Source organism: Crinia signifera, chromosome 7 (assembly GCF_055691185.1).
Source record: "Crinia signifera chromosome 7, ASM5569118v1, whole genome shotgun sequence".
Classification (NCBI taxonomy): domain Eukaryota; kingdom Metazoa; phylum Chordata; class Amphibia; order Anura; family Myobatrachidae; genus Crinia; species Crinia signifera.
The window spans coordinates 180489303-180501524 of NC_139223.1; the positions used below are offsets into that span (position 1 = coordinate 180489303).

Below are 12222 nucleotides of genomic sequence, written 5' to 3' on the forward strand. Positions count from 1 at the left end.
TTTCACACAAAGCCTGGATCCAGCAAACAAATTTACTAGCAAACAAGCAAAACACTTTTGAGACGGCTTACAGAGTACTAGGGTTGAGGTTGTGTTCATAACTATAATACTCACTGGCTCTAAAATAAAAATCAAACAATTGTTGAGGTCCTACTGTACTTTCGTGATTTGCAAAATAGCCCGATTTAATGCCCTAACAGAATCTCTGTGTATTATAATAAAACCAGTAAATATTTTTTTCCCAGTTAACTAAACTAAATCATCAATCATTCACAACTATTAATGTGATACCGCAATGCACTGTTTTGGAACAGGTGTTTAAGAGAAGTAGTTACAGTATGTTGATCTTACCAATGGAATTGCCCCCTATATTGTTTGTTGGTCCTTCTGGTTGGGAACTTATTCTGTTTTTGATTCCAAGCTACATACATCGGCTAACCTCACAACCATTATGTTCTACTAAAGCATTATCCTCTCTTTCCTATTCTTTCCTGTCTACTTTTAATAGTGAGTGAAGATCGCAAGAAGGATATAGTGTTTTTGATTGATGGATCCAACGATGCCAGGCCTGGTTTCTCAAATCTCAGGAGCTTTGTCCAGAGAGTTGTAGAATACCTCGATGTCGATCAAGACAGAGTACGCATTTCAGTTGTCCAGTACAGCGATTCTGCCAGGCCTGTGTTTCTTCTTAACACCCATGCAGACCGCCAAGACATCATAAGAGCCATTCAGAGTATGTCTCCCATTGGAGGCGCTTCATTGAATACGGGAGCTGCAATAGATTACGCGTCACAGAATGTCTTCACAGAGTCAGCTGGAAGTCGGGCGTCTGTAGGGGTGCCACAGTTCCTGATACTTTTGACAGCTGGGAAGTCTAGAGATGATGTACGAAGGCCCGCCACCTCTCTCAAGGCTAGCGGAGTTGTGCCATATGCCATCGGGACTGCTAGAGCTGATCGCGCCGAGCTGCAGGCCATTGCTTTTACTCCTGATTTTGTTCTATACGTTCCTGAAATCACTCAACTGGAGAATGCTTACCAAACCTTCTCCCAACGTGTCAGCTCAATTTCTACCAGTGATATCACCACTCTACTAGAGTCAATCCCAACCGGTAAGACCACTGAACCAATGAGTTCTATGAAAATAGTAAATTTTCACACAGCAACATGCTTAACTAACCAAGGACCGTTACAGGCCTCCGTAAGTCTAGGGTTCCCAAGACACACGTAAAAGCGGCTATGGTTTATAGGATAGACAGTGTCTAGGTCAACACCAGAAGGTCAACATGAACATGGTTGTCATTGACAAAATGTCAACATGCACAAGGATGACCTTGACAAAAGGTTGACATGAGTAAAATGTTGACATGGAAAAGGTTTCCACATGAAAACGTCGAAATGGTCTTTTGTCAAATGACCAAATCCATGTTGACTTATTGACTGTCCTGACCTATACATTGTAGACCTAATATCCTGATCCCCAAAAAAGCATGACTTTCTATGCATACACACTGTACAATTTTTTTGACCAATTTTGTTCATTTCGGCCATTCTGAATGAAATTGGTCAAAATATCTTTCAGTGCGTAGACAACAAATGACGAATAATGATACGTATACCCGCCAGTTGTTCATCAAGATTGTTCGTCAACTGTGCATGCAGCTCAATTTGGATATCTTTCAAAAAGAGCCTATAAACTGTAGCTAGATCTTTCGTCTTTCGTCCGTCATCAACATCTTTCAATACTGGGTTCAAGGAAAATGTCTTTCAATGAAATTGGTTAAAAAAATTGTACAGTGTAAAGCAAAGTATTGTATTTAGGCAATATTGGTTATAATGTAATTATGGCTTTACAGTGTGTGCTGATATATGGATACAGTGGAACAATGTAGGTTCTAGCAGAGGCGGTTTTATACTTCATGAGGTCCTAGGCAAGATACTGGTTTTGGGCCCTCTTCAAACAATCCATAGCATTATATTTTCACGTCTGATTGCAGCCAGCTTCTATAGAATACCTTGGTGAGTGTACCGGTAAAATCTCAGCTGCGTGAACATCGGCTCTGGTGGTAAATAAACTAAGATGGGAGTTCTTTTGAAGATGGAGGAAATTTACTAAAATGGATGTTCTATTTAAGATAGGATGTTGCTATGGGGCATCAATAAGATTCTATGTATTATCTTCCAGTTGGTGCTAAATAAATAAGGTGTAAATTCTGATTAGTTGCCCATAGCAACATCCCATCTGAAATAGAACTTAGTAAATTTACCCCTAGGTCTTTTGGAAGTAGGCTTATACCTGTGTCACATTTAAACTGACTGGGGGTGCGGGGGTCTGAGGGGTACCTGCAGCGCTGTCTGCAAGTCGGTCAGAGGGGTCCCTGTGGTGCTGTGTATTAATATGGCGGGGTCCCCGCAGTGACTTGGAAACAACTAGCGCTATCCGCCGGGCCCGGCGGATAGCGCTAGTTATTTCCAAGTCACTGCTGGGAACCCGCCAGCTTAATACACAGCGCCGCAGTGATCCCTCTGACCGCGTCTTGTAGACAGCACCACAGGTACCCCCGCACTGCACGGATCCCCCTGCCATCTCTAGTTTCCTCTGGGAATGTTTTGGATGCCTGGGAAATCTTTATGGAGCCCCTTGGGACCTGCTGGGCCCTAGGCAGGCACCTAGGTTGCCTTGCAGAAAATCCACCTGTGGGTTATAATCACATACCTCACCATAGAAATTGACAGGGTCAACAGTTTCTAATTAAAAACTCTGCGACTTATGTTCATTATATCATCTTATCTAAATACTATTATTATTATTAGTATAATTTTATTTATAAGGCGCCACAAGTGTTTCGCAGCGCCGTACAAAGGAACAATACAGGGAGACAAAGCTTGGCATAACATTGAATAAATAACAAAAATACAGTACAAATAAAGAGCGCCACAGTTCAATACACATTACAGCTTGGATATAAGTAGTGAGGACTCAATCAACATACAACTAGAGGCTTGAGGCCAATGATGGTGATGAGTATGCGGACAAAGATGGTCACTGAGTGTTAGGAGAGCTGTGAGTGAAATGTGAAGAGAAGAGGGCTTTGACAACAGGAGGGAAGAGGGCCCTGCTCAGAGGAGCTTACAATCTAGTAGGAAGGGGAGACAGACAGATTACAAGAGGTGCAAGCGAGTGGGTGGTGGTTAGATAGCAGGATGTAAACAGGCAAGGGGTCGGAGAACCAGCTGGTTTATGCAGTAGAAGGGTATGCTTTGATGAATAGGTGAGTTTTCAGTGCCCATATGAAGCTTTGCAAGGACGGGGAGAGTCTAATGGAGCGAGGGAGTGCGTTCCACTGAAGGGGTGCAGCACGGGCAAGGTCCTGTACTCTAACACTCTCCTGTACTATGAGCCTGATTCAGAGGTAGACGCCGCTGCATCCACTGTGTTGCCGGTTGCCGAAGCTGTGTCAACAATAACGTGCAGATGGTAGTTTCACTGAGGCGCCACTTTCTGAAAGCTGTAAGACAAGTGGAAGTTCTGGATACACCACCATTCCCGGCATCTATGGCAGAGGCAGTTGTGGACACACCCATGACACACCCATAACACGCCCACTCAATTATTCTTTTTTTGTTTACTTCAGGCCACCTACAAGGAAAGACTCACCATTCCTGGTCAGGTTTCATATGCAACAGCTCATTTTTGGGTACTCTCGGGGTAAAGCATGTACCATAGCGGTTTCAAAATATTTTGCACATGGGCAGTAGCAAATAATTGCTGATCTACATGAACATCGGCCTTGCTTGCAGTGAGCAGTAACCTCTGAATCAGGCCATGTAATGGTTGAACCAAGGGGATTCTTCAGTAGGCCGTTCTTTCTTACACGTTACCTGTAATTGTTGAAATATTTTTTTATGTTTTCCTGCAGTAACAGAGAGCAAAAAGGATATCCTATTCCTGGTTGACGGTACCGCCAACATTGCTGGAAGATTTCCCGTTGTGCGTGACTTTGTGGCAAGTGTCATAGAGGGACTCAACGTCGGCCCAGACGAGACCCGAGTCTCTGTGGGCTTAGTGGGAGACAATGTCAAGGTGGAGTTCAAGTTTGACTCATTTCGCACCAAGGCCGAGGTAGTCGGCGCTGTGCGCAAGATGCGATTCAGGCCCAGCAGAGAGTTCAATCTGGGAGTTGCTCTGGACTATGCTCATGACACACTCTTCACACCGGAGTCCGGAAGTAGGATCCGAGAAGGGGTTCCGCAATACCTTGTGTTGCTCGCGGCAGGGAAATCTGCGGACAGTGTTGACCAAGCAGCCGATAAGTTAAAGAGGGCTCGCATTGTGACATTTGCAGTGAAGGCACAGAGGGCCGAGTCTGAGGAACTGGAGAAGATTGTTCTGGCACCGCAGTTTATTCTGTCCTCGGAATCACTGGGAGATCTGGCAAATATCCAAAACCAGTTTGTTAATCTCATTAAAACCGTCTCAGTCTCAGTCTCAATCGAGGGGCCGACAGACACATGTAAGTATTGGCTATCTTTGTATTCCAAAGAGGAAAAGTACATACTTTAGGTTACAGAATACAGATTTCTTCATAATGCTATTAAACTACTTAATACATGAAGATATTGACCTAAATTTGAGTTCAATTGATAATGATGGCCTAAATTAGGCAGCTACTTTTCTTACAGCTACAATTTGATGTATATGCTAAATCTATGAGGAAATCCCGATAGCAACCAATCAGATTCTACTTTTCATTTATCTATCACTTTCTAAAGCATACAATCTAGAATCTGATTGGTTGCTATGGGCAACACCTGTCACTTAAAAAAAAAAAATTCTTTAGTAGCTTTAGCCCTAAGGAGCTGATTCAGAACCATTAGTTATGGGCCGAATTCGTCCCCATCCCCGATGTTCGCAAACCCCAGGAGTGAACGGCTTCGGGCAGGCCGTTTGCTCGAGGAGGGGCGTATAGGAGGCAGTAGCTGGGCATTCCACTGCAGACACAGGTGTGGCAATGCCTGCTCGGGATGGTCCCCCCCCCCCCCAAACACTTAATCTGCGGGTGATCTGCGGGCATAATAAAAGTCCATCTAGACTGACTTTTATTACCGAACGGCAAAAATGTATTTGATGGTTAGCATACACATCCCCTCGCATGCTACCGAGGGGATTCGTTCTGGGGGAGATGGGCGCTCAGCCGTGCTGCGGGCAGCATTTACCTGTTCGCTAGGCTGCGATTACACGCAGCCTAGTGAACAGGTCTGAATCAGGCCCTAAGAGCACCAGTGGGCCAGGACGGAGTTCATGACATGACAATGAAAGGGATGGTACTCGAGAAGAGATGGGCAATTAGGTTCTCCAGAAAGCTTCGTCCACCCAAACTTGGTCGATCCGAAACAGACCAAAATGTGGTCTGGATCTCCAGAAGAAATCCAGTCCCAATTTATCTCCTAATTTCAGGTTTTAGGTTGAAAAAGTATATGTTTTTAGCTATTTTTTACAGATTTTATCAAGGGTTTTAGTCTTTATCAACTGATTCAGAACCAAAACACTTCAGGGTGTTTTTTTGCCAAAACCAAAGAACAATGATGAATTAGTACCAAAACACAGGAAGTCTGTGCCCGGCATGATACCTCTCTCTTTCCCCAGTGTAAATTGCCGAGGTAATTCATTTTTTATCATGTGTAGACAGAAAATCGTTATTATAGCCACCAAGAATACATAGTATGCTGAAAGTGAACACGACTTATACATCCCTTCCACTGTAGCGCAACTTGGATTTGTTGAGTTGCAAAACGGCATCCTATCATTGGATTCACTCATAAAGTGAAATGAAGCTCTAAAAACAGTTCTGTATGTCAGACACACATGTGGCTCATTGGTTTTGGTGGAAAAAGTAATGTTCTCTTTGCACGCATAAGTGAGCTACAGTATAGGAGCCTTCTGAGCTTTTGGGCTCTTTCATGCATCCAGGGAACATTTTAAAGACTGTTCCAAGCCTTACCAAGCCCACATCAGCAGCTGCGGTTCTCTAACTTGGAATTCGTTGTCAGCTGGACTTCCTTTGGGTTGCATTGAGCTCCATAGAGACACAGTTATATTTCGCTAAGAACTATGAGTTTCAAGGAACCTTCCAAAAAGAAAACTCCTTACTCACATTCCATTGTTTTTATAGGTCTTGGAAGAAGAAAAAAAGGTACTTGTTTCCTAGCACGGCCACACCGATTTGCATCGGGGTGATCGTGTCGGAAAAATTGCATCGGTCGCATCGCATGCGACCAAATCGCATGCGATGCGACCGGCGCGATCGACCCGATTTTTACATTGAATCAAATGTGAATAGGGCCCCTGGGACCCTATTTTACATTGGATTCAATGTAAAGTATTTCCCAGACCCCCAATTTTACCCCCTCAACGCCACCCCACGATTGACGCCAACCCGAAGCGTGGCGAGCGGCGGCGGTGCGCATCCTCCGACCTTTTCATACCCCTACTATCCAGCGAGCCACCGAGCCCGAAGCGTGGCGAGCGCAGCGAGCCCTGCGAGGGGACGCGCGTATAACTTCAAATCCACGCCGACGTGGATAGTAGGGGTATGAAAAGGTCGGAGGACGCGCACCGCCGCCCCACGCGGGCTCGCTGCGCTTGCCACGCTTCGGGTTGGCGTCAATCGTGGGGTGACGCTCACAATGGGGTTGCGTAACCCATGACGGGGCCATATACAATGTGAAATGGGTCATATTGGCCCATTTCACATTGTTTCCTATGTAAAATGGACTTAATCAAGTCCATCTCATCTTGTGCCATTATAATGGCACAAGACCGACGCGATGCTCCCGATTTCAATGTTAAAAATATTTTAACATTGAAGCCTATGGCAAAATCGCGGGCATCGCGTCGGTCGCCATGTTAATGCACGCGACCGACATGATGCCCCCGATTTTGCCTTTGCCGGCAAAATGGACCTGATTTCAAAGGAAATCGGGTCCATCGCGGGCATCGTGTACCTTAACTTTAAGGTACACGATGCCCGCGATTGTGGCCGTGCTAGGAAACAAGTACCGGAAAAAAAAATCAGGATAATTTAAAAGCTTTCATACTGTATGTTACAAAATTGTCGAACTGTTTTTGGATTATTTAACACTAGAACAATTAGTTGTCCATTGGGGTAGTATAACCCCAATGTATTTCCATGGTAACTGATTTATATTAAGGCAAATTAATTTAATTGCTGCAAACTTATAGGTGGCAAGGGGTGTCAGCAAGGCTATAGCAGCGGGTGTGCCAGGTTGTGGAGTGGGCATGTCACCAGTGTTCCAAGCTGTTCAGGACCCAATTTGTGTCTGCGCCCAGCATAGTTCAGGTGTAAATGCCAATGATAATGATGGCTGCTTGTGAGAACAGATAGGGCGTTGTGATTGCATGCATAGAGTTCAGAATGTATGCGTAAAGGGGCGTTGAAAAAGACGTCAAGTGCATACTACTCACCTAGGCTCGGACAGTCTGGGGCCCGGGCAGGAAGAGTGCAGCTGGTCTACAGAGGGTCCAGGGAAGCTATAACTGCTGAGCAGTAGAAGTCCTATCTCTCTAACTGTTATAGGTGGGGTATCTGCCCCATAGCCATAGGGGCTGCACACAGTAGTTTTGAAAAATGTAAATACATTCGGAAGCAGGGCATATGATTTGGCCACACCCCCAGTACCCACCTCTACTCTTGACGGCACTGTATGTGTATTAGCATTTTATTCACAGTACGGTAGGTGCTCGAACTGGCATTTCCATTTCATATGCAGTTTGCTCCATGCACTCAAAGATTTCCCTTAGTACCCTAAAAAATTGTTCCCGCAGTGCGGAGCTTTCATGTTTTTCTTTGTCTCTTCAAATAATTTAAATATTGGACAGGTGCTATGGTGGAAATATGCAGACCAGAGCCCCAACCCCTTGAGAAATTAGGTTGAAACAGGATGTGTTTGTTTGGTGTTTGAGAAGAAAATAGCATAGATTCCCCAGCAGAATTCTAATGCAAATAGTGTCCTTTCTGGCCCAGATCCCCCCAACCCCCAAATTGAATAGTCAGTACCACTTATTTCAAATAAATAGTTCATTGACGTATATCATATCATTGAAAAGTATAGTATAAACAGAAATGCGTTTTTATCATCTATTACATCATATGATAAACATTGTACATATTGCCACATCATGGAGCTGTCTTATTTCATTCTTGTTATCCTTTAGATGATGTAAACAGAAGGAAGGATATTGTGTTTTTGATTGATGGATCTGATGGCGGTAGATCCAGCTTTCCATCTCTTCGTTCCTTCATTCAGAGGATGGTCGAGAACCTTGATGTGGATCGGGATAGGGTACGGATTAGCGTTGTCCAGTACAGTGATTCCACAAGACCCAATTTCCTTCTTAACACTCACCCAGATCGGTCAGCGGTCCTAGGTGCTGTTCAACGACTGACACCTATTGGAGGATCCCAACTGAACACAGGGGCTGCTTTGGACTATGTCACATCAACTGTCTTCACCAGCTCCGCAGGAAGTCGGTCGGATGAAGGAGTGCCCCAATTCTTGATTTTGTTGACTACTGGCAGATCCAGAGATGACATCAGGAGACCAGCCGCAGGACTCAAGAGTGCTGGAGTAGTTCCATTTGCCATTGGAGTTCGTAATGCTGACATAACTGAGTTGCAGACCATCTCCTTCATCCCAGACTTTTCCATTGCTGTGTCTGATGTTAGCCAATTGGGAAATGTTTACCAGACCATCACAACCAGAGTGACTGAGCTTAATATGGGTGACATAGAAATTTTGAGACGGTCGCTCCCATCAGTGACTTACCAAGGTAGGTAAAGAGACTTGACTCAGGAATAATGAGTAGGCCAAAATCTTATTAAACAAATGTAGAATATTAATGCCACAATGACCATAACTAACTACCATACCTAAAACATAATGTTACTTCTTCTGCACTATACTGTATGTCATAGTCCTGCACAAACTACTAGAATAAAATTCTAATGAGCATTATCATCAATAAATGTATTACTGTACTATTTACCTTTGTAGGAGCAAAGAGGGATGTGGTGTTCCTTGTAGATGGATCAAGGGATGCTACTTCTGAATTTAGAAATGTCAAAGAGCTAATTGGACGGATTGTGGATACCATGGATGTCAGTCCAGACAGCACGCGTGTGTCTGTAGTTCAATACAGTGAAGATCCCAAGGTTGAATTCCTGCTAAATGCACTGTCAACCAAAGACGAGGTTAAAAATGCAGTGAGAAGGATGACTCCAAAGGGTGGATCATCAGTAAACACTGGAAATGCCTTAGAGTATGTATCTAAGAATATATTCACACGACCATCTGGAAGCCGGATAGAGGAACAAGTCCCACAGTTCCTTATTGTGACGTCTTCCGGTCCTTCATCTGATGACGTAGAAGAAGGAGCAAGGCAGGTTAAAGAGTCTGCAGTGGTTCCTTTCTTAATAGGAAAGAACATTGATACAGAGGAAGCCAGTAAAATAACTTTCGGACAGGATTTTATATATCGTGTGTCCAGTTTTCAGGAACTACCATCACTGGAGCAAAGACTGATCTCTTCGGTAACCAACTTGAACCATGAAAGGATAACCGAGCTTGTTGTAAGACAACCAGGACTCCCTTCAGGTAAGGAACCCAAATTTTTGAAAAATGTCCTAAACAAAATGTTGTCAAAATATAATGCCCAATACACAGCAAGTCATAACATACTAGCAATATGTTTTAAGTAGTAAAAGGAACAAGATTTTATGCAAAAGTTCCGCAACAGCTAACTGTTTCATAAAAGTACTATAGACTTATTAATGCATTGTCCAAGAAAAGCTTTATGGTGTGTTTGGATTATTTTACTGAATTTGGTTCACTTGGCATTTCTGTAGTGTCTCACACCTCCTTGTTTGGCCATAAACCATATTTTTATTTCATTTAGGGTGTGGTTTTATAATATGCTTAAGTGCCAAGTGCCTAGAATTATGTAGTGGATTGTATCATTGCAATATATTTATTGAACTGCAAGTCTAGTCCTGAATTTGGTCTTCAACGTGTCACATATTTGTTCTCTAGTCTTACATCACCTAAAATTCAGTATGTTGTCCTTTAAATATTTGGAATTAAATTACTGCTCCACAAAAACGTCTAAAATTTAAGACTATCAGCTGTGAAATTAATCTTCCAAAGTATCACCACTTATCTGGGCTGTTCTTACATAGCTTTGCCCTCTTCTTCTCAGGAACTGACCCAGAAGCAAAGGATATCGTCTTCCTGATCGACGGTTCCACAAGAACCGGTCCTGATGGCCTAGCCAACATTCGGGATTTTATCTTGAAGATTGTTCAGAACTTCCAAATTGGAGCAACTAAAGTTAGGGTGGGTCTGGTCCAATTTGCCAGTGATCCTTCCACAGAGTTCTTTCTAAGAGCCAACATGAACAAGCCTGCCTTGGTCCAGAATATTCGTCGTCTGCGACATCGGGGAGGTGCGCCATTAAACATTGGCAAAGCGTTGGATTTTGTGGCAAAGAATCATTTTGTGAAATCTGCTGGAAGCAGAATTGAAGAAGGAGTTCCCCAACATTTAGTACTTCTAACCGGTGGGAAATCGGCGGATGATATTAGTGGTGCAGTCAGGGTACTTGGAACCTCCGGGATCAAATCTCTTGCTGTGGCAGCCGGTAGCGCTGACAATGTCGAAATAACAACTATTGTGTCAGACCCACGTTTTGTCTTCACTATTAGTGAATTTAAGGACCTTCCTAATATCGAAGATATATTATTACGGTCTTTTGAAGGCCCTGTTGAACCACCTCAGGGACCATCAGAGGGTCAACCAGATGGAAGTAAGTAGTCTTGTCTTATCATAAAATCTTACAACTTTGTTGCTCATATTGGAGTTAAAATTCTTACATGAGTCCGCTCTGTGAGTCAGACTGACATGTTTTTTTCTGGTAGATAATTACATTGTTATTTTACATGGACTACAGGCAATATAGGTTGGTAAAGATATCACTTATATAAAGCCCAGAACTGTCAATCTGTATGTGTGTGTATAACGTTGGGCGGAGTCTGGGCGGAGTTATACACACACTCACAGAGTGACACTGGATCAGGGCACCACATTTATGCAGCAGCAGCACTAAGGCCAGTGCTGCACCTGCCTGGCAGCCGGGAAGGATCTTCTGCCTACCTCCCTGGCTGAGCAGGGACCGGCTGCTGCTCAGTAGCACTCAGTGTCCAGCTGAATAGAGATCAGCAAGGCTCCATGAGGGGGCGTGGCTTAATGTAACTTCATGAGGGGGCAAGGCTCAGCGGCCCGTGAGTAGGGGAGGGGCTGGTACTATGTCTGGCTGTTGGGTGCAGACAGCAGACCTTTATGCAGCTCACCGCCCAATCCTTTCCTTTCCTCCCACAATCTAGCCACATGACATACCCCCAGGGCCACGACAGGGGGTGTCTGGGGGTATGAGTTCTGGGCCCCGCCGCTCTGACAGAGGTTAGGGCCTGGGCAGCACGGCCACGGACCGGTCACCCCCACCCCTTCACTTTCTTTGAGCCCGCCCGCCGGCTCCGAGTTCATTGCGGCCTGCGGCTGCGCAGTCACATCCTCCAGGAACAAGCTGGCTGCCGGGACTCGGCACAGGAAGCCCCCACCATGCGGCATGACGTAATGATGTCATGCCAGGCATGACAAACGAGGAGCATTGCAGCGGCAGCAGAACAGTCAGGAGCTGATTAGGGAGTAGGGGGTAGGGAAGGGGGGGAGGGGGGGCAGATTTTGGCAGTCCCGGGCCCCACAATTTCTAACGGCAGCCCTGCTTGTCATCACAAAGCTGCTGCTGCCTGTGGTGTGGCAATAGTCAAGCAGAACCTGCAGCAGCTTGGTAAGCCAGTGCCAACACAGTCTGCAGGGACTGCCAGGATGCTGCTGCTGCATCTGCCACTGTCGTAGCATGGCTAATGGACCGCCAGACTCATTTAGATCGGAGCAGTGGCTACCTTCCCCATCACAGCAGCTTCAGCAACAGCTGCAGATGCCTGGCTGGACTGTACGTTGAGCAGTACTTCAGGCATAGAGTAAGTGTCACTTTTGAAGTAATATGTCATTGCCACTACTGGGGGCATTGTGTGTAGGGTGGCCAATCCCGGGATCAGCGGGATCCTTGGATTTTAACTAAGCTCAG

General features: G+C 44.9%; 1 protein-coding gene across 10 annotated transcripts in view; it reads left to right on the forward strand.

The window, feature by feature from the left end:
* The window catches only part of COL6A3 (collagen type VI alpha 3 chain), a 162762-nt gene that overhangs the window by 92137 nt on the left and 58403 nt on the right, over positions 1-12222 (forward strand). For all 10 annotated transcript variants that reach the window (XM_083154546.1, XM_083154545.1, XM_083154544.1 and 7 more), the window contains 5 exons: positions 509-1111; positions 3920-4513; positions 8236-8850; positions 9075-9674; positions 10276-10881. In XM_083154546.1, coding sequence (XP_083010672.1) covers positions 509-1111; positions 3920-4513; positions 8236-8850; positions 9075-9674; positions 10276-10881 — 3018 coding nt within the window. The remainder of the gene's footprint in view (positions 1-508; positions 1112-3919; positions 4514-8235; positions 8851-9074; positions 9675-10275; positions 10882-12222) is intronic.